The 23,573-nt window shown below is 36.9% G+C and overlaps 1 protein-coding gene across 1 annotated transcript; it reads left to right on the plus strand.

Moving 5' to 3' along the window:
- The first annotated feature begins 4,542 nt into the window (after window positions 1-4,542).
- Window positions 4,543-23,067, plus strand: LOC139728817 (uncharacterized). The gene is made up of 4 exons (XM_071639753.1): window positions 4,543-4,706; window positions 11,404-11,710; window positions 11,762-11,890; window positions 17,231-23,067. Exons 1-4 carry the CDS (start codon window positions 4,674-4,676, stop codon window positions 18,619-18,621), a joined length of 1,860 nt encoding a protein of 619 aa, XP_071495854.1. The 5' UTR covers window positions 4,543-4,673; the 3' UTR covers window positions 18,622-23,067.
- The last annotated feature ends 506 nt before the right edge of the window (window positions 23,068-23,573 follow it).

Genomic DNA, 23,573 nt, shown 5'->3' on the forward strand with positions numbered 1-23,573 from the left:
GAACGCCAACCGATATCTGAATTCCTGCATTATACATTTGCAATCATAGTTTTCAATATATTACCCGTTAATTGGAACTGATGTAGAGGACCGGAGTAAAATTGCTTCGAAGATCCCTATATGCCTCATATCATGCACCATTGTCATCAACTTCAACATCATTATTATCACTTTCACGGTTTCACCAACATGATCATAGTCATCTTCACTGTCATTATCACGGTCACCACCATCATCACTTCATCTATAAGGGATCTTACAGTTTCATGACTCATGACACGTATAATAGTTGTTGATGTTCAATATAATGTTATTTATGAGCTGTTATTATGCTTCCTCTTCCTTCTCATCTTTTCCTCCCTCTTCTCTTCTGTCAATCTTCCCTGAGTTTTCAAATCATTTTTTTTTTTTAAATCTGGCAAGCTGACATACATAATGATTACATTCATTATCATTTAGCCAAGATAATTTCTAACCCAATTCAGGAGTAAATCTGTAGTTGAGTTCAGGCAATGATCCCTTAGCTTCGGGCATGGGCTGGCTTCGGGGATGGGCTTGTGGTTGGGTGTCTGTGTGTGGGGGGGGGGGAGGGGGGTGTCGCATGGTCTCTTCCGTCACGGGGTCGGTCATTGTCGTCACGGGGTCGGTCATTGTCGTCACGGGGTGGCAGTTTCGTGACGGGGTTGTTGTTGTTGCTTTTTTCGTTGACAAGTGGCAGCGTCGGTTTCGTCACGAAGTTGTCATTTCGTTGACGGAGTTGACGTCGTCGGTCTTCAGCTGGGGAGTAGTTTCGTCGCGGAATGATTGTCGTTTTGCAGCGGGGTGACTGATTTCGTGGCGGGGTGACCATGTGACGGTTGGCGCCCCATAGCTGCGGACTTGTACTTGGGGTTTGGGATCGCCGTCTGACCGTAAACTATCGATGATGCAATTTATTTACTGTTATTATTTTCACGCAGGTGTATGCTAAAGTTTCTTTGCGCGCACGTCCCTGTTTCAGGGCAGGGAGGTGGACACCTCCCTGTTCAGGGCTAGTTTATTTTAGTTATATCGCGGTTTTTTTGGGGGGGGGGGTGGGGGGGGAGGGGGACTGGGACTGGGACTGGTATAGGCAATAGAGAAAGATTACTGAAGTTTTTTTTTTTTTTTTAAATATGCCGATTGAGTCGGTTTTATGTCATGCTTTTATACGATTGTTTCTTCCAGTTTGATTTTGTAAGTATGTACAGTTATTTGTTTATGATGTTCTATTACGTGTTTTCGACGGTTTTTAATTTAAGCACCATCTTTTATATTATTATGAGTAAAACTCCCGCACTGAATTTACTGTATTTTTTTCCATTGGACGATTGAAATGAATTGAATTGAATTGAATTAAACTGAATAAAATAAAATTCAAGACAAAATGTTCCGCAATTAAGAGACCAATATAGATGGAAAATATACAATCATTTTATTCATCCGTTATATCTTATTTTCATTAGTTTTGCAATTATTTTGATAGTGTAGCATGATCTCATACTTAAGGATCTCATCAAGGAGAAATATCACATGACATTTGCTTCCTTCCTCCCTTCCTTTGCTTCTTAAATCGTACTGGGGCAGGTTTATTACGATCTTTGTTTATAATCTAATGATTGTACTGATTGGCGTATATATATCACCCTCCTTCTTTGGAGTGCTATTTTGACATAATATCTGGAGTCTATCATGTTTATTATCATTGCAGTTTTAAGACGGAACATGGGGAAATGAATATGATACACAACGTGAAGCTCATCACATGCATGTGATATTGAGACTATACGCCTACGCAGATGTCGTTTTGTTGATATAGCTAGCATACGTACATATAAGCTGGCTTACATAAGCCCTATTTGGCATCTCTTCAGGAAAATTCATAATGCAAGTAAAAGTGTTCTGCAGGGTCTATCAACTAAGACTTTATCCACACAGATTATGCCGTTACCCGAGACTGACAAAGGTAGGATTGAATACTATCTCTACTAGTGCTTATTCTCCTTCTTTCCCCCTTTTTAAAAGTAGGCCGATTCAACTTCTTTTTGAATCATATTCAGATTATCTCTTTTATCAATACTTATAAGACTTATTAGGCAGCTCATTATATTTCCATTTATCATGTATAAATGATATGAGACAGAAGTGCTGTATGGATTAGGTCTATATTACAAAGCCATGTTTTTCTATATACGATGTAATCGCGCACTGGGATTTTTTTTTTCATTATTGTGCTTTAGAACAGTATCCTTAGACATTAAAACATACTACAAAAAGAGGAACATGGGTGACAAGGAATAGTGATGATCATTCACAGAATGTAACAGAAGAAAAAGGGTCTACTAATATTTTTGGATGATCGCTATACAATAAATGATTATCGTATCAATATTCAGTCAATATAGCATGTGAACCGGTGTATTACGAGAGCGGGAGAAAGATTTGATTTGATTTGATTTGATTTGATTTGATTTGATTTGATTTGATTTGATTTTAATTAGATTCATTTCCACTTTGTGTTCACAAGAAAAGGTTAAGACCAAACATAATTGGGTTACAAAGAATTCATTTTCTGAACTCTCGGAGATTCCTTCAAGATCAAAATAATGAGAAGAGGAGTAATACAGGCAAAGAAAAGCCTTATCATTAATCAGAGGAAGCGTAGGCTCTAATGCATGCTTTACCGTGTTTACAGTCACACATGTAGAGAATGTCATTTTTAAACAACGTATAAGATGATTCTATATGTGATGTTGATTGTTGGTTGCGGCCGGTTACCAATACAAAATCTTAGTTTGTGTTTCGGATTTGTTTGTTTTTCTTCTTGATACGGCAGATTTGATTGAAACAGAAGGGCACTACAATCCCAGTCTTGGGTTTTTTTATTCACTTCAAACTGAAACCCAACTGTATTTAAAAAAAAAATAAGTCATGACTATCATTTTAGGTCATAGTATCGGTCAAAAACAGGGTATACTTATGGTACATTATCTTAATTGAACCGAGTGGAATTGAAGCCTATGAATTAATTGAAACTACAGTGAAATTTTGACTTAAAATGAATTCAGCTCATAATGTACGGACAGTTCAATTTCGGGTATGCGATTATTTTTTTTTAAATATGTTTGGGTGACAATAATTAGATGTGTACATTAGTATTTTACAAAGTATAACAAATGCATTGTTCAAAAGAAATATCTGAATATCCCATCAAAAGGGGATTTACCCCGTAGATTCAGTGAATGCTTTATATAGAATGACACAAAGGTCTTACATGTCTTTCAGTGTGGGAAGACTTTGCACAATCCGTTTATAGACCTACAATCCGACGGAAGGTAGAACATAGTATGCGACGAGCTTGTGGTGGAGCGATACCATATAAAGACATTCATAAAGAGACTTCCACATCATTTTCATTTCTCTAGGATAATGACGGATCACTGTCATATAGATTTACTTCCTTCAGAATGCAGGAGTAGTATTCCCGGAACGAAATTATTTTGTTAGGTATATAAGTCAGGGGCGGATCCAGGGAGGACCGCAACCGGCGCACGCCCCCCTTTTATTTTTTGTTGAAACAAAAGAAATAAAAAAATATGGGGGAGGGGTGCGTGCGCCGCCCCCCCCTTTAATTTTGTAAACGCGCCCCCTCTTTACGGAATTCCTGTATCCGCCCCTGTAAGTTGAGGGAATATTTACTTCTCATTAAAAGAAAAGAACAAACAAAAAACTAAAAAATCTTTGAGGAATTGTCTTCATCTATTAGGACCACAATTTTTCTCACGTTACATCATAGCCTTCTTATGTATGTCCAACGATGATTCACATGGATTAATTAGGACTTTCAAAATTCAAAACTTTTGAACACATTTACCCATTTTCCTACCAAAAAAAAAAAAAAAAAAAAGATCACGGGTGCGTTTTTGTATTATTTCTGCATTCACCATAATCAAATGGATATATATAGACGTGTGTTTTTGGTTAAATTGAATGACATCATGATAAGAGAATAAACAAAGTAAAAGTATCTATTGCAAACAGTAACATCAAATGAAGACAACCTTATATTTCGGGCCAGTTAGATTTGTCATAACGAATATTCAATAATGATACCAGAAAGTGTTATAGGGTCCTCTGCCTAAAGAATTAAAAAAAAGAGAGAAAACTTTCGAAACTAGTGATGTTTGGTGACACTATGTTCTGCGATATGTGTTCTTTCCAATGAAAAACATCACGTACGAGCTAGCATATGCGCGGTGTGAAACTTTTGATCAGTCATACGATACGATACGTGTTTTAGTTTTCATGTCAAAAACGCACCATAACTGATTTTGCGGAACTTCTCCATTTATACTGTCAGGCCCCACCCCACCTGAAATAAGCGAGGACATACACACACACAGCAAATCGGCGGTGATGGGTCGCTGCGGTTTGTTTGGTAACTGTACAAAGTGGCTGCAAGCTGGATTTTAACACCGTGCAGTGACTGTCGATGTCTCGCGCCGTTGCCGACGGTGGGAACACCATATGCGATCACGCGTGCATGCAGTGTGGTAGGAGTGTGATTATCGGAGTTTCCTCTTCCTCGTTCTAGTTGGATATAGCACGTTTATGAACTTAAAGTAAGCCTAGCTGGGCTAGGCTTCACAAAAATCATGCACAGCGGGACGCTTTGGAGACATCAGAAGGTAAGCTGCTGCAGGTTCTGATTTGTCGTAGTTTGTTTTTGTTTTGTTTATAAAGAAAACTTCTTTCTGTTCACCAAATGCTTCCACTTTTCGGGCACTGTTTCGTCAAGTGGTGTCTGCCCTTACAGAGAGACACACGCACATCGGTAATCGTTTCCGGGTTGGCCATGTTGCCAACCAGCTAGCCAGGTAGCGTGTGACTGCAGGTAGGCTGCGATCACTTTTGATCTTCTAAACTTTGACTTTATTTTTCAGAATTTGGGAGAAAAAAAAACACAGAAGAAGAAAACAGCTGTCAGTTCATGTCATAAACCGGTCTCTGTATGATTTGCGTGTCTGTGAGATTAATTACTGCACACTGATAATGTATTGTTGTCAAGTAAATGATAATACTGGCCATGTCATCAAATGAATTAAATTATTTACTGTTAGGGAAACTGAGCGAAAACAGCTGTGTAAGTTTGTGTTCATGTTATCACCTGGCTTAAAAAAGGTTACTAATTTGTCTCTTGTTCAAGTAAACTGGTGCAAAGTAACAAAACTTCACTGTTTATGTGTAAAATTTTATATCATGTGGCTTTCGGATAGTAACGTGCAACAGGTGTTCCAGGCAGGTGTTGAACAATTCATCTATTCAGGTACATGTTTGACACCTGTTGCTGCATAATAGTATACATATATGAAATGTACAGCCTTGACACAATTTTTGTGTACATGTGCAAGTACAATGTATGCGTAAAAACTTATCAAGATTATAGAGAGGGCTGCTTTGATGATAATTAAGTCAAATCAAGAATTTTGTAGGCCTACTCATAGCAGATATATAATGTATATGACCAAATATATTGTATGTGATGAGTGTTGACTTGTTAACCCATTGAGGACGAGTCCCGAGTATACTCGGGCAGCTGTCTATGGGAAATGCTTGTTGTAACAAAATCAAACCGTCCTCAACGGGTTAAAAGTCCCAAAATATTACCAGATCTTGATAGTTTAATAAATGATACTATGCACAAAAGCATTACAAAATGATGAAAAAACAGTGAAAAGGCCTACATAATATTTCTTTTAAATTTATATGTGGCTTCACTTTGCTATCTCGAGTGAGCCTCACTGGATGTGCTGTACATCTAGATTTATTAGCATGCCCGTGAAGTGTCTGTACAATTTTGTACATCGCATATAAGTTTGACTTTCCAGTATTATGATTTTTAATCCAAAAGTATATTGTAGAGCGCATTTCTGTTTGTCAAGTACATTTAAATTTTTTTGTGTGTGAAAAATGTGAATGGTTGAATCTATTTTTTTCCTTTTGTACATTTTTGATGATCTTGTCTTGTGATTCTGTATCATCTACCATTGTTTGTTATTATGTGTTTCTTTTTTTTTTCGGGGGGGGGGGGGGGGGGGGTGGGTGTTGATGTACTGGCCTTACATGATCACTGCATGTGAAAACACCATCTGTTTCAAATGACTATTTTCCTTCTCTTTTTTTTTGTGTGGCTAAGTTAGCTTGTCAAAATGGCCACTGCATCTGAAAAGTAGAATTTACTACATATTTCAGTATTCCTGGCAAGCCATCTCTCATTTTATTTTTAATATGATTATAAATCTTTGCTCTAAGTTTGGAGACTAAAGGTAGTAATTGTAAAAGTTGAAAAGTGCCAGTAAAATTTCAATAATCGCAAAAAATTAATTTACTCCAGGAGAAGTAATAGTTATGTTGTCAGATTTATTGTTTCTATATAAATGCCTTCATTATACATCTAAATAATATCTTTGTGATTGCTCCCAATGAAATGGTGAGAATTCCCAGTAATAGTGCCACAGATATTGTATTTTACAGCTGCAGGGTGTACAGTAGTTTGCATCCATATATTTAACGGGGAAATCCATTCCATTGGTAAGTTAGTCTGATCAGAAGTACAATAGTAAAATATTACGAGTTCAATGGTATAATTTTGATCGAAATCGGATGAAAAATATGGAAGTTGTGACATTTTGAAGTTTCTCTATTTTGGGGGGAAACAGTTCTTGAACAGTCAATATGAATATGCAAATGGCAAAGTGAGCATGTCATCCCCTCACAACTTACCTTACCATATATATAGTTAAGTACATAAAATTTTGAAATTTCCACTTTTTCATTCAAACGCAATTATGCCCGGGCTCAAATCCTGATATATCTAACTGATCACTATTCTCAAGTTATTCAACCAGAAATAACATCATGCTTCAGACTTTGATGACAGAAATATTGAATTTTCCTCATTTTTTTTTTTTTTTTTTACGTACAATCAATGGACAATTGTGAGGGTATGACATGTTAGCTCACTCATTTGCATATTCATATCCAGTGTATACAAGAACTGTTTTGCAAAAAGTAGCAAAACTTCAAAATGTCATAACTTCCCTATTTTTTCATCCGATTTCAGTCAAATTTTTACCATTGAAATTGTAAGATACTCTTTTTTTTTTACTCTTTAACTTATATTTGGACTGGATTTCCCCTTTAAAAGAAAAAAAATCTGATCATCAGAATAATTTTGCAAGAGTACTTGCACGTATAATGTAAAAGAATAATGTATACAAATGGGCGCATATTTGACTAACGTAAAGGAATGGAGTTTTTTCTTAACACCTTTTGTATAATTTTACCAACTGTGTGCATTGTTACTCATCGGAAGAACTCAGAAAATCTGTAGGCCTATGTTAAAGGGACTGTATAGTAGTAGGATTTAGCTTTGAATGTTGTGCGAGATATTTAGAAACCACTCTATGAAATAATATTAGTAATGATAATAATAATGATAATAATAATAATTTTTAATAATGATGATAATGATAATAAATAACACTTATATAGCACTAAATGCAGATGTTTCTTAGTGCATTAATACAGAAAAAATATTAAATCAAAATACATCATTATGTACATATAATATAACAGCAGCAACATAGATTATGACTGAGTAAATAGTATTCAGCATTGATTTAAACTCATCAACATTTTCAGCATTTCGGATATAAATAGTGAGTTTGTTCCAAAGAGATGGAGGAATAACAGAAAAAGCCCTATCACCATAACGGGTACAGGTTATTATGTTGAAATGATAAAGGGCATGCAATTCTAAGGGGAAATGAAATTTTATTTGATGAAAATCGGTTTTGAAATGACTTGGATATATCCAAAAATAAGATAAAACAAAGAGATCCTAATAAAAGTTGTGGCGTGTCGCATTTTATTAGGATGGTTTGGGTTTTTTTTTTGTTGCATATCTCATCTGAATCCATTTCAAGACCAATTTTCATCAAATATCTGTAAACTGTGAATTCCTATCAATTGCATGTTCTTTCATATTTCATGAGAGGTTTCTCATTATCTTACAAAAGCATGCATGTACACACAAAAAAGTTGGAAACCTGCATCCCTACATCTAAACCAAAACCAACCATCCCTTTAAAACAAGGTTGAATAGAACACAAGAGTCCTTACAAAGTTAAATGTCCGATACTTGCAGTCCTGAGAGAGAGGCAAGATGCAAAAATCTTTTAAACTCTGTCAGTGTTTTCAGTACCTGGCCAAACTCTGTGAGAAGATATGAAATATTCATGTAGACCTGCTTGTCAATATGGTACTTTTCAAAATTTAAAGGGGATAGCTAGTAACCGATCAGTGGGAATCAGTGGGAATGCTACGGGGATGATTGTTCCAATCCTTGTGGGATTCATTTAAGAGTACATTATGTATCTACTGTTGTGTGAAAATTATTTGCTTGAGAACGGTCTCATATTCAAGTAATGTGCAGATTATTGCCCCGTCAGTGACCAAGCACGCTAACCTGGAAACATTAAACTGCACATTACTTGAATATGAGACCATTCTGAAGCAAATAATTTTCACACAACAACATAATGTATTCTTAAATGAATCCCACAAGGATTGGAACAATCATCCTCCAGCATTCCCACTGATCAGTTACTAGCCATACCCTTTAACATAATTGTTCGGGTGAGTCAGGTGCAAGTTTCTGCTCTGTAGAATTTGTGAATAGCACAAAGCTCACAGGACAAAGTCATGTTTGTTTTGGATCATAGCTAATCAGTTATGTTATAGAGAATGGGTAATTATCAGTAAAATCGGGCTGTGTACTTGTTTGTGTACCAGACACATGGTACTTTACACGAGATCGTAATGTTTTTATATCCTTAATATCATACTCTGCTCATAAACTTCATGGACAGGTAAGCATGACCCCCCAGTCAACCATTTTGTCTAGCTTCATGTATACTTAGAGAAGAAATCCACCCAAAAAGTAAATAAACTTCAAAAGAAAGAGAAAAATATTCCCGATACAAAAATGACAAAAATCAGAAAGAAATAAGGAAGATGTGACATTTAGAAATTTCACATTTTTTCGGCAAACATTTCTTGACCAGTCCTAATGAATATTCAATGAGCAAGTTGACAATGTCATGCTCTCAAAATTTCTTATTTATTTCATGTACACAAATGACAAAACTCTCATATTTCAGCTCTGTCAGTATAAAACTTGCCTTAAAACCACCCAAAATAAAAAAGAGCAAATGTTAACTCTGATGTATCTTGGTATGAGAACATGCTTTTGCAGCGTATTTGTATTTGATTAGCTAAATTTTTTTTCTTCCAGATTTCATATGTATGAAAAATTGTGAGGGTGTGACATAAATCTGCTCATTTGAATATTCATAAGGACTGGTCAAGAAATGTTTTCTGAAAAAAAATGTGAAAATTCAAAATGTCATTATCTCTTCCTTATCATCCAATTTTTGTCATTTTTGTATCATTTTTCAGGGAATATTTTTCTCTATCTTTTGAAGTTTATTTATTTTTGGGGGTATGAGATTCTGAATCTCCACACTTTCCACAGGGCTTATCAGCTCCCAATTATAGGCCATGATAATGACAATAATAACAATAATGATAACACAAACTACTTTTAGATAGCGCATACACGATGTTCAAAGCTTAAAGGTCCAGTTTACTTTTGGGAACTGTGATTTAAAATTTTTTTCAAGATGTGACATTAAATGCATATGTGTACAAAGTTGTAGGTCTGTTGTGCCACAAAACATTCTATCATATAACATTTTTGCGATAAAGCCTGAATTATAAGGAAATATCTGTATTTTCCTCAATAAACCATAACTGTAGACGGACTAGTCTGGAAACATTTTTATTATAACTATTTTTCATATTTTGTACATTTAACAATACTTCACATCGATTAAAATACTGGTTCAAATTTTTACACTGGTTGTTTCTATCCCTAACTCACATTTTAGAACTATTTTGAAGCGCTAATGCTGGGTTTTCGTTTACTCTGCAAATGGTAAATTATGCCTTTAAGTTTCTATGCTGATTGAAAAGAGTGCAGATACAGAAAGAAAGGAAAAATAGACATAAGGGGCAAGAAGAGACAAAGTGAGATTGAAAGTGGCAAAACATCATTTTTAAGTCTAATCCATTGATTAAGGAAATACATTTTCAAAAGATTTTTAAGAATCATGATACAGTGCCTGTCAACCTGTTTGAGATTCTTCAGTGATTTGCAATGTATTCCATAACTATGCAGCTGGAAAGATCTTGCACCGTAAAAAGATTTTGATAATGTGGGGGTGGCTAAAAAAAACAAGAAAACGAAAGAATTGACCAAGAATGAAGGTTTCTTGCTATACAATATTTTGTTAGTAGCTGTTATAAACAAGCAGGATGTACTTCTTGTGAGCACATGAACACCAGAGGGTTAAAGTCTTGGTGTAGATTGGCTGCTCAATCACAAACCAGTCTAATTGCTGCAAGACTGAATTTTATTTGCTTATAAAGTCCAGCGCGAGTAACCATCCTAGCCACAGAGTTCAGTGTTCGTTCTTAAGTGTCATCATTAGAAAAACCATACATGATGCTGAACTTCAAAGTCATGTTGAGACACTATGCGAGCATGTCTTCTTTTGTGGACTCTTTAAAAAGGGATGAGTTTATTGCAGGGTGCTACCTAACTTTTTTTTTTTACCACCTGCCTAGTCAGGTGAGCAGATTTTCAAACTGATGCAGAACACTTCTGCTTGCCACAACATGAATTTTACTACCCCGAAAGAAAGTCCAAAAATATTAGAAAATGATATAAAAAATCACTTGTAAGTCAAGGGCTTGACAAAACACTTGAAATCAATCGGACAAACAGCTCACATTGGTTCACAAGCGTAAACAGATTGGAATAACAAACTTTATTTCCTTGAGTGTTGGTGTTGCATTGCATCGGGGCTTCACATTAAGTGTTGGAAAGTTGCTGAAATGAAATTAAAGTGTGTTGCATCACTAAACAGTCGTTATCTTTGAGCTTCTGTTTGGTTAACTTCATTTCATGGTTATGAAGGGGGAAAAGTGAAAAAAAAAAGGTGGCTTCAAAACTGTTTTGCTTGCCCAATTCGGGCAAGCATTTTTTTCCTCATTCCAAAATACTTGCCCAAAGATTTTCACTTGCCCCTCGCAATCAGACAAGTGTTTACTGTATGTGGCACCTTGGAATTGTCCTAACTGCATGCAGAGCAGGTGGGTTGATGACAAACCAATTAATTATCCATCCATTATGTCCATGAAGTCTGTTATCACAAGTTACATTTTGTATTGTTATGTGTGCTTTATGATCAAATGCAGCAAGCCATGGGCATGAAGAAATGGGTGAAGAACAGTGCCTCCCTGTCCATGGCCACTCAGTTCCAACCTGCCACCCTCACCCTGATTGATAAAGACAAGAAGGCCCAGTGCATCAAGGTCAGCAACACCTGCCGCATCGAGGCCATGCAGGCCCAGTACAAGAACCGCGACCACGCCTTTGAAATCGTGTGCGTCGAGGAGAAGCAGCACTTCCTTGCCGCGGAGACGTCAGAGGATTTGAACAAGTGGCTGATCAGGCTCCATGACGCTGCCGGACTGAGGAAGGACCACTTGTTTGGAGACTCTGGTGCCGGATGCGGAGGGGGAGGAGGAGTTTGTGTCAGTGGAAGTGGTGGAGGAGGAGGAGGAGGGGGAGGAGGAGGTGGAGGAGGAGGAGGAGGTCCGCCAAGCTTTGAGAATTTTGGACATCCATCTATGGATGGAGAGAATGAATTGCAGGACAACCTTCTGTATGATTCGTATGATAGTGAGTATGATATCAGATGATGTTTTTTCTTTTCAGTTTTGATATCTTAAAAAAGATAATATCACTTCATACTCTTTCAATGCCTCAGCCCTGAACAGTTTCTGAAGGCGTTACTTTCAGGTTATCCGTCTGTCTCCACATTCTTCTGTCTAAATATATTCAGGTTACATTATCTTTTATGAAAAAAAAAAGACTCACTTAGATCCTGTTTACAGTGCAGTGCTGGGCCGAGCCCAGCCTCAATTGCGGTACTCGGCCCCGCAATTTTGTCCGTTTACAGTGCCGGGCTCGGCCCGGACTTTTAATTTAAACCTTTTAATTATTTTGTCGTAGTGGCGTTCTGCTTGTAAACAAACACTATTATTGGGAGGTCGGCGGTTGCAATGTGGTATAGTCTGGTTTCCAGACCCTTTGCCAGCTGGACTCCACGGCAACAAAGGCAAAGACCTCTGCAGGACAAAACCGCCTTAAACTATACTAGTTTTTGACGTTGAGGGCATTAATATCCTGAATAGCGAAATAAAGGGGCAGAGGGTCTGGAAGCCAGACTAAATTTGGTACCACATTTGGCCCAGTTTGCATTTACAGTGAGAAAAGGCCAGGTTCGGCCGCGGCTGGGCCTACCTCCAGAGCCTGGCCAAATGTGCGGCCGATTTTGGTACTGCATTTGGCCTTTTGTGCCTTTGCAGTGAAATGAAGGCCAGGCTCCGCCGCAGCCGAGCCCAGCCTTTTCACTCACTGTAAATGGGGTCATAGACACTTTTAATTCCACTGTCTTTGCGTACTGTTCACCAGATATTGCCGAGCTCTAGCTGAAATAGCTGCAACACATTGTGATGATAATGTAGATGTTACTTGAAATTAATGATTCTTGTGTCAAATTTTTTTTATTGCAACTGATTGACTATCTGCCCTTCATCCATGTACAGTAAAATAAACACAAATTATTAAGGGGCAAGTCCAAGCTATTTTGCACCAGTAACGCGTGGGACATCACAAGAAGATTTAGCCCTAAACTTCATATGTTAGGCTGCTTTTGATAGCTAGTAGGTATCTTCGTTCAAAACTATAGAAATAATAAGAATCACGTGTTCAGTATTTCGTTTTTATGCAAATTTATTCTCCAGTAACGCGTGGGACCAGAGAGATTTTCCTTTTTTTCTTCTTTTACTTTTTATTTCAATTATTGTGAAAATACTTGGTTTAATATAAAATCATTACAAACATCTTGTTCTACAACAATAACTGTACCTGATACAAAATATTTCAGAAAAAATCGTGAAACTGTTTTCTCTCAAGGTCAATTATAGAAAGATAGGTATAGTAACGCGTGGGACAAGTAACGCGTGGGACATTTTTGTCACTATGAATATTGTGATGTGAATTGCACATTTACTCCAAGAAACTTTAATATGTGGTACCAATTATCTAAATAGATACTTATATCTAATAAATTCTTGCAAATTTCAATGATTTAGACCCACCAGAACAATAGATAAAATAAGAAATATGAAATACCTGTGTTATCCTTTTTTTGACATTTGACTTTGAATGTGACCTTGGAAATAGCATGTAATGATATTTTGTGAATTATTTATCCAAAGTGGAACTTTTCACCAAATTTCAAGTCAGAATTCAGAAAATTACAAAAAATCCCTCAATAATGTACACATTTCCCATAGAAGACTGAGATTTAGTACACTTCCGCTGACTTGTACACAAATCGTCCCACACGTTACTAAATTTAATTAAAAATTGCAAGTATGAGATTTCTGACTTTTTATCTCTTAGATATGATTTTTAGGTCCATTGTGAATTTGGTCTTTTGAAAGTTTCAAGTCAAGTAAATCATTAACTTTTATGCAAATGAGAAATAGTGACCTAAAAAAGTAACACGTGGGACATGCTGATTTTGGCCCATCCCTCATTTGCATATTTAATCCGTTGAGAAACTGAAAATCACAGTCATGATAACTTGTTATTTAGACTTAAGGTCACCATACTTATTTTCATAAAAACTTGTAAAAATTAAAAGATATATTTCAAAATGCAGAATTTTTTAGTGTCCCACGTGTTACTCTAAATGCTGGTTATGTGCAAGGATTTTTACTTTTTCTTTTTGAAATTAATGTATTTTAACCTCATATCTTTAAAATGATACCAAGTTTATGTAGATTGACCCATTTTGAATTTTCAGTCTTGTGTGATCAAATAGCTTGCCCTAAGTGTTCTAGTGATATCCGTAACAATCATGCACATTATACTTAATACTCAAGTTGGACTCAAACCAATGGACCTCCTTAGCAGTGGAAAGGTTCAAATGTATCCACTAGACTACTAAGCTTTCGTGCAACGGGTACTGCATATTCATTCAAATTCATATTTCTTGCAAGCATCGAGTTGTTTTTCTTTGCAACTGATTGGCAAATTGTCTTTTTTTTGACACATTATGTCAACACTGATTATTCTGTGTTGTATAGTTGTATCCATGATAATGAGCATACATACTTGGATTGGATATTAAAATGTAAATTATGATGAACTAATGATTGTGTTAGTAAAATTCTTGGAATTTTGTTCTCATGACAATCTGCCTTATAAGTATACAGGCCTATATCTGAGTAATTGCAACTGATTTTACTTTGGGAATTAGACCAAATAACCATAAATAGGGTTCTTCACACACAAAACGAATACAGGACAAAATGTCCTGTATGTAGCTGTCCCTTATCTAACGTATCGTATCTTTCTTTAATTAGAGCCTGTAATTACAGCTTTTCCCCTTATGACATGAAACTTTGATAAACTTAAGTGTGTTATGACTTTTTTCACATTAAGTTACAAGTAGTTTCATATTGTAAGATACTTTCAGAGGATTTTCATGTTGAAAAAATATGTTCCTCTTTTTTTTCTGGTCCCAGACATAACAGCACATATTTTCTCTTTTAAAATATTGTGGTCAAGGTCATTTTCACCATTTTTTACATGATTATTCTTCTCCTAGATATATCAATCACTGTGATGATGGTCAATGTAATCACTTACACTATTATTCAAGTCATGAAATCCTCTAAAATGTCCAATACATAACACATACATCATCTTGGACTTGGCCCCTGTATGTCCCATATCTTGTTACAAGATAGAGATTAAATCAAAGAAAACTGCAGTGGATTTTCTGTTTAAAAATATGGGCCACGTATGCTAATGGTGGCACTTTAGAATAAGAAGCTGATTAGCTTTTAGGCAAAGTCCTTCACAGCCAACAGTCAGAAGTACTCTTGTACAACTACTTGAGATACAATGTAAGGTGAGAATTATTCAGTGGTAGTGTAATGTAATAGGAAGGGGAGAAATGAATGAGCGTGGTAATTATTCACAGGAAATGACAGAGAGTCACTGCACTCTTACCTTTGCCATTAAGTACTGTAATGCAAGATATATTTTGGGCATGAAATTTTTGCAAATTTAAGCCGACGGCTTTTTATTGGCGTGAAATTTTTGCAAATAATACAGATCGTCCAATTAAAAAAAAGAAATGGGTTGGTGTGCAGCCGTGTCTAAAGACTAGCTGATGTTGTCTCTAAAAATGCACAGGTCTTCACGCTAAGAGGAATAATATATCCAACAAGAGGAATTGTAGAAGGTTGACTGAAGTGCAGAATGCGTTTTCACTGTTGTGCAGAATGCTGACTTCCTGATTTCAATATCATTTTCCAGTTACTGTGTATGACTCATTTATTTTGAATTAGTTGTGACTTTGTTATTTTGTTGCAGGGCCCCCAAGAATAACAGTGTATAAACCACTTTATGGGGCTGCCCTGTGTAAAGAATACTGATTAAGTTTACAAATAAATTAATAGATACAAGTACAGTGCACTCCCGTTACAATGAACACGGTTATAACGAAATTTCGTTATAACGAAGTAAAACTTCTGGTCCCAAAATTATCGCCATTAAAGTCTATGGTACAAAATTCGCTTATAACGAACACGATTATAGCGAAATTTTCGTTATAACGAAGTCTTTTTCGAGCACCACTGACAAAGAAAAACAAAAGAAATGTGCTCCGTTATAAAGAAATGCTGATCGCTTTCGAAAATACGTAGCAGAACAAGGCATTTACAACGTCTCTGCATGGGCGAAAGCGTCACATCACTGTGTGTTCGCTTGGTGTGTCACATAGAGTTTCCGAGGGGAACTTGCGTTATTGTAATACAATAATCTGAAATTGATATAACTATTTGTTTCAATGTTCACATAGCTTTCCAGTGTATGACGAGTATTCAACAGACAGAATATCATATATGCGTGGCTTCCTTGTTTTCGTTATGATATTGTATTTGTTCGGTTATAACGAAATTTCGTTATAACGAAAGAAAACTGCCGGTCCCGAGCATTTCGTTATAAAGGGAGTGCACTGTATATTATTAATTTCCTGTGTACAAATAGATAAGTTTCCACTTTTTTTCCTTTTTTTTTTTTGAAGCATGGTTACATACACACGTGTGTGGTTTTGACCAACATCATTCTTATGTGAAATGACATGTAAAACTTTGCAATTCCATGCCTTTTATAGTTTTTCTATATAACTTCTCGCCTGTTTGAGGAATTTTACTCCATCTTAATAGTTAGGTCAACATAATTGTAGACTGGTATTTCCCGTTAAAGATACATGTGCATTAAATCTTGATGAGATCCCATTGTTGCTTTGATTTATTGTGATTCCATGTCATCTTATTTATAATGCAACATACAGTTGAAAGTGACCAGAAGTGTTGATAGCTTGTATTTTACAATGCATGAGCTGTCCAATTATATTTTTTTCACATTCATGACTTCTCACTGTTGTCTATTGGGATTTATTTTTTACCAAAGAGATTTAATATCACTTTAAGGAATGAAATAAATTAGTGAAAATTCAAGTACATGATGACCATTTTTAATGAAGCCTATTCAATGTCAGTTCAATTTGGCATGCCCCCATCAAACCACAGTCTTCAATATGACTGTGCCCCTCATTGTATTGTTGTTATAATTGTGTAAGTGTAGCTTATATTTCTTTTTTCTGTAGGATTCAATCAAGGAAGTAGGGACATTTGGTTGGCTATCATCTTGAGAGCCTTATTCAGAAAATATCTTTAAAGAGATTTTCTAAGTGTCCTTTCCTTGATAGCCAAAAAAAATATTTAAAAAAAAAAAACTCTTTTCTGTTTGTATGGATATGGATATACCATTAAGGATGGGTTAATCACAAATAGAAACTTATTAGTATTAATTTACACTAAGAATATAGTAGACTAACCTCTTTTTATCATTTTCATATGTCTCATCCCATAGATAAGACATTTCCGGTGAGCATTCGATCAAACGCCTTCACAGAATCCCTCAACCTTCACGGAACCTACACGCTGCAGCTGGACTCCATGAAAATCTCTTTGATTGACATCAACACGGCAAAGATTCTTTTCTCCTGGCCCTACAGATACCTCAGGAGGTATGGGCGGGAAAAGAACTCCTTCTCGATGGAGGTTGGCAGGCGTTGCCTATCCGGTGAGGGTCTGATTCGGTTCATCGTTGAGGATGGGAACCAGGTATTTAGTGCCATCCAGTCGTATGTTTCAGCTATGACGGGGAGGACTGGTGGGGTTACCCCAACGTCAGCTCCACAAGCACCCCCAACATTCAATGCCAACTTGAGTCCAGTGAGCGAGACCAGTCAAAAACCTGTTCCATCCAAGCCGTCTAGACCAAGTGCAGGTGTAAAGGTCTTACCCGCCCCCTTACCCCGAGGTAGGACAAATTCTGCAGGAGCCCGAAACAATCCCCCCAAGCCTGCTAACCTTCCTCAGTTGAGTTCTCGGGGGGCGCAGTCCGTAGATGACATTACCAGCGGTGTTTCCGCCAGGCACAATCCTCCAGACCAATTTTACTCTGCGGTGTCTGATGAGGCTCTTGATAGATCAAAGCTACCCTCACCGAAAGCTCAGAGAGCGCAGAAAACCGATTTTGAGCCTGAGATGCACTATGATATTGCCAGTGATCCACCCCCAAAACAGTGGCCACAGGTGTCAAGAAAAGACAAAAGTGCCAATAGCAAGAATGTGGCACCAAAGCCAAAGCCCAATCCACGTACACTGAGTGCAACCTACACCAATGTTGATAAATCAGGACGCAAAGGTGAGAATGTACTAAACGATGCTGCCCCCTCATCAACAGACAAAAGTGGTGTCGGTGATGACCCTGGTGTCTATTCCTGTCTCGAGCAGCCACCAGGATCTATTATTGGGGCGTCGGGTGGAGATGGGTTTCAAGTCCATGCCGAAACTGATGACAGTGATCACATATATGATCATTTAGCCCGCGGGAAGGTTAATGATGTGGTGCCCACTCCTCGCCTTCCCCCATCCAGTACCAAGCAGGGCGTGTCCGGTGGAGGGAAGGGGCACCCCATGGAGGGAAGTGACATGATCTATGATCACCTCGACAGGGGCCAGGCATCAACTTCTGCACCAAGTAACAACGGAGCTGCTGGTGTGGCGCTGGAAGATGCGTATGACACCCTCAGCCTCGATTCTGCGCAACCAAGTCCTCTACCCGCAGATGCTACATCCTATCTGGTCAGCTCCTATCCCTCGTCAACAGTACCGGAGGAATCGGAATATGCTGAGGCAAATGCTAATAAATATTACTATGATGAAAATCCTTATGAGGTGCCCGAGGATCAGTGAGGTCCTAGGAGATTCGTTCTTCCTGTTCCTTTTATGACTTCTATACATTCAATCGGTATTATATATTTGTATCATACCAGAAAAGTTGTACATTGAAACAGATGTGATCATGATATGCATCAGAGAATGAGCCTGTCATATTTCATGGCAGTAACCACAATATTTACTCAGTTAGCCGCTAGTATCGGCCTACTGCCTTTGTCATTGCTTTGCCATGAGAAGTGGAATAATTATCACAAGCGTCATACTAACTGCTAAAGCTTCTGCTTTCTTGTAAGAAGGAAAAGATGAGGTAATGTGTAATAATGGCACAAGGTAATTAATGCTTTGCTATTTTCCACCATTACCACATTATGTCTGCAGGTACAGACTAACACTGTACAGCATTCTTTTACTTCCCGTCTTGTCATGAAGATATAATGTATACATAAAAAACAACAGTAACTCATGTAGTCGTACTTATTTATCCGTGTTAAGCTGCGCAGTAATGTTTGGTCTTACATTTGTTTAATAACCCTCTTCATTTTGTCACTTGTTTTGAAGTGGTGATCATATACAGTATTGTACTAACAGTGGCAGCTCATATCTTTTGTAGGATATGCAAGTCATTTGACATGATCTTCATCTTCTGGCGAAAGTAAGTTGTATTTTTATTGCTATAGGAATGATATTTAAAGTTTACAGGTTTATTCCATGACCATAATCTTGTTTTATCTAAGGGATTAAGCCTCATGTATGTGAATATAATCAATAGATTCCACAGAAAGGTGAGAGACGAGATTGGTGTTATGGCTGCCCTATTAATGCTCTCAAGTGAAAATAAGACCTCCATACATTTGTACCATAATGGGACATCGCTTATTTCCGTGTTTACCGCATATTTTTAAGTACCATTTTGCTGCCAAGGAGGAACCAAAAATATCATTCTAAATGTGTGTATTTTTATTTTTATTCTTTTTTTATTTGATATTCAGGTTGGTGCAATCACATCTCGCATCCCTTCTCAATCAATATATGAGTGAACTCTGGAGAAGTGGTATGTCTGATTGTAAACAAGTATGTCAGTATGTCAGTCTGCATGTTAATGCATGGATGCCGAGTATGTCCCTGTAAATCTGAAACTACAATGTGGCATGGAATGTGGTCTTGCTGTGTGAGAAGCTTGCTTTCACAACAACAAAAAAAAAAAAAAGAGGTCAGACTTTTGCCTGTTAGAGCTTCAAAAAGCTTGCTTTCGTGTACTGGTTAGCATCCAATGACAAACTTCTACCAAACGAAATGCAACTCTTTATTTTGTTTCATGTCTGTTCTATCATGCTTCTTATGTTTTTCCTTGTGCATAAAGGGATAAAAGAAAGACAAACTTGGTTGTTAATGCAACATCAAGAATGGTTTGTGAGATGGCTGCCATATGTATGTTTATTTTTGGCTGGTAGAATCATGCTGATTTTGTGTGATCCATGCAGTGTCTATACATAAGCCTCGGCAAGATTTACTTGTTTTACTGTGCTCATCTTTATGTCAAACTTACAAAAGATCTTCAAAATTGGCAAAAGATTGGTGGATGGCAAAATGACACACAACCATTTTCTTGTAGAAATCTGACGACAGTCAAGCAGAAGTTAGGGGTCAAGATGTAATTCTGACATTTGATTAGTTCCAAAATAACCCAGTGAATATGCCCATGGAATAATGCACTGATTGGTCAAAAGTGTGCAATATGCAGATTAGGTTTTTGTATGGTGTATATAAGAAGGGCCTATAGTACGTTGATCTAATTAAAGAATTCACTATTAACCCATTGAGGACGAGTCCCGAGTATACTCTGGCAGGTGTCTATGGGAAATGCGTGTTGTAGCAAAATCAAACCGTCCTAAACGAGTTAAGCTTGTGACGTGAGTTTATCAAGCTTGATTTGGGAGCAGAGGAGGGCAGAGCAACTGACAAATGTAATTTTTAGAGATTATAGTCCATGTCCATGGTGAATGGTCAAGTTCAAGTTTGGAATTTCATAATATATTCATCTGTAATATCTTTTAGGGCGTATTTTCAACCAATGTACTTTGATATATAGCTTGGCAAAGCAGTTGCGGGATATGCGTGTTGGAGAACTTCTCTAGTGTCTGGTTACCATGGTGACATTATCTAATCTTTTAGCCTTTATGGCTCCAGTAGTGTGTGACATCATATCATATTATGTGGTATGGATATTTGATGCAGATGATAATCCATCAAGTACATTAAATCGATGCAAAGGTCTAGGTGCATAGTGTGAAGTCAACTCTTTATATTCCATTGGTATTGCAGCAACTCATTACCTAATATCATTTCTTCTAACTCTGTATACATTAAATACAGCATTGTAGAGATTAATGTAGCCCTGCAGTAGTGTGTAGAGAATAAGAGATATATGCTCTGCCATTTAGATCACCTAAAGTGGTAGCTTGCAGCAATGCATGGTTCAAAAATACAGCTTGGTTTGCAAGGAAATACTACTTGATGTCTTATGGTAGAGTTTGAATTTGTCATTCGTTAAGGCCGGACAATGTAAACATCATTCTTATATTTATGATTATCATGGCTGCCTGGGTGCAGAATAGATGTACACTTCCCCACCTATCATAATTATGTGAAGTGCCGCTGGTACTGTACTCGCTGATTTGAAATACAGAGAAAGAGCTATGCATTGTGGCACATGGCAGTATTCTTCTAGAAAAGCTAGATGATGACAAAATAATAGCAATAGTGAAAAAGCTTAATTTTCCTAAACTGAAAAATGTTTGGGCAAAATTTTGAGATGGCATAACAATGCCAAATTCAGATGATGCTTACATATAGCAAGCAAAGCTCAACTCAGAAAAAAAAATGCAGTTTTTAAGAGCATGCATTGTTGCTTGTGGTGCAATTACAGTACACATGTTTGTTGCATTTTGTATCACATAGCAACTCAACCACACAGATGAGACTGGATTTTTTGTACATAAGAATTCTCCTCCTAAGGGAAGCAAGATACAAGTGGAAATCTATTTCCCCATCCCTACTACACCCTGAAATTCCCAGATACTCGGCACTGGACCCCACAGTTTTCCATAGTTTTCCCATGATTTATAAAATGAAGGATTAAAGGCATTTTTTACCATTTGCAGATGAAACAAAAACCCAGCATTAGTGCTTCAAAATAGTTAAAAAATGTGAGTCAGGGATAGAAACAACCAATGTATAAGTGTTGATCAGTATAAACAATGTTAATATTGTTAAATATATAGAATGTGAACAATAGTTATGATAAAATTGTGTCTAGACTAAACCGTCAACAGTTACGGTTCACTGAGAATAAAGGGGTATCTCCTTATATTTTAGTGTTGTTGGGTTTTTTTTGTGCAAATTTTGTATATGTTCGGATGTTTTGTAATCCAACTGACATACACATACAAACACCTCAAATGTGATAACTCTTTTAATAAAATCACTGCTCCCAATGGTAAATAATACCTTTTATGAGACGGACATGCTTTGGTGATGAGAGAATTTCAGAGGTTCTAGACACAGATTGTTTACACACGTGGAGCATGTCTCATACTGAAGGCAACTCCTTATATAATGAAGTCCTAGTGACCGGCAGTTTTCTTTCATTATATTGAAATTTCATTATAGCCAAACAAATTAAATAGATGAAGATGTGTAAAAGATTATTTTGGGACCTGAACTTTTACTTTGTTGCATTCAAAATTTCATTGTAACCCTGATTGTTATAACAGGAGTGCATTGTACATTCTACACCGTAGTTTTGTAGACATCAATGCGGCAAACGTACATTGTAGTTGATGATGACTTTGCGCATACTGAGTACATGTACTGGATGCATGTTTCCCAGACTTTGCAATTTGCATATCTTGAATGAATATATGCATTCAGTGTTACTATTTCATGAATTATGCAGTGTTGTCATAAATCTTTTGCATGGATGCCGAGTACACCCATTTATGGCAGTATGCAGTGGAAGAGGTCTCTGCTTTTTGATGGGGGCTTGTATTCACTGTGAGATGATTGGCTATGAGGGGCTTGAACATTGATGTAAAGCGGGTGTCATTGCCGCATTCTTTTTGCTTTGCATCTGTGGATTTACAGACATCACATGTTGATGATAATTATGATATTGCGATACACTGTACATGTACCTGCTACATGACCTAAAGGGATGGTACAGTATTGGTGGAGATGAGAATTGGGCTTTTAACTTTTTGTGAGATACCAAGAAACCACTTATGAAATAGTACTTATGAAATAGTACAGAGCATACCATTCTAACAGGAATTCAAAGTTTATTAGGTGAAAATCGGTTTTGGAATTGCTGAGACATCCAAAAACAGAGTAAAACAAAGCAATCCTAACAAAAGGTGGGTCCCACTTTTTATTACGAATACTCTTTTTTTAAATATCTCAGCCATTTTAAAACCGATTTTCATCAAATAAACATTGAATCCCTCCTTGAATTGCATGCTCTTTCATATTTCATGAGAGGTTTTTCATTATCTCACCAAAAGTATTAGAAACCTTAAGTTAGGTCTCAACAAAAACTATGATGATCCCTTTATAGGGTCAACATGTTTTACTACTAATCTACTGCCCTCCACACAGACAAGAAGTATATTGTAGTTATTGTCCCATCATGCTTGTTGTGAGATGCCTTCCCCCTGCACAAAAACTTGCATGGTGAGCACTGCATGTAAATGTTTCGTTGCAAAGGGGATTTGTATTTTGCACTAAATTGTGCTAAGAAAAGAAAAAAAAAGTATGTATCATGCTTTGCTTGCCCTGCCTCCCCATTTGTAATCTGTAGTGATCATACTTGTCCATTTCATTCAATTAAGTGGGTGGCAAAGCAAAGGAAATGTGGAATATTATTTGCAATTTCTGCCAATGCATTAATGGGCGCTTTCTTCAGGTTTAGA

This window comes from Diadema antillarum, unplaced genomic scaffold, assembly GCF_040938485.1.
Source record: "Diadema antillarum isolate AM-2024a unplaced genomic scaffold, OU_Dant_1.0 seq00000201_RagTag, whole genome shotgun sequence".
Lineage (NCBI taxonomy): Eukaryota > Metazoa > Echinodermata > Echinoidea > Diadematoida > Diadematidae > Diadema > Diadema antillarum.

Excerpts from the sequence above, each read along its gene's own strand:
- LOC139728817 (XM_071639753.1), top strand. The coding sequence starts at position 4,674 with ATGCACAGCGGGACGCTTTGGAGACATCAGAAG. Across the intron at positions 4,707-11,403 it reads CGCTTTGGAGACATCAGAAG|CAAGCCATGGGCATGAAGAA; the intron begins GTAAGCTGCTGC and ends GATCAAATGCAG. Across the intron at positions 11,891-17,230 it reads TCTGTATGATTCGTATGATA|ATAAGACATTTCCGGTGAGC; the intron begins GTGAGTATGATA and ends CTCATCCCATAG.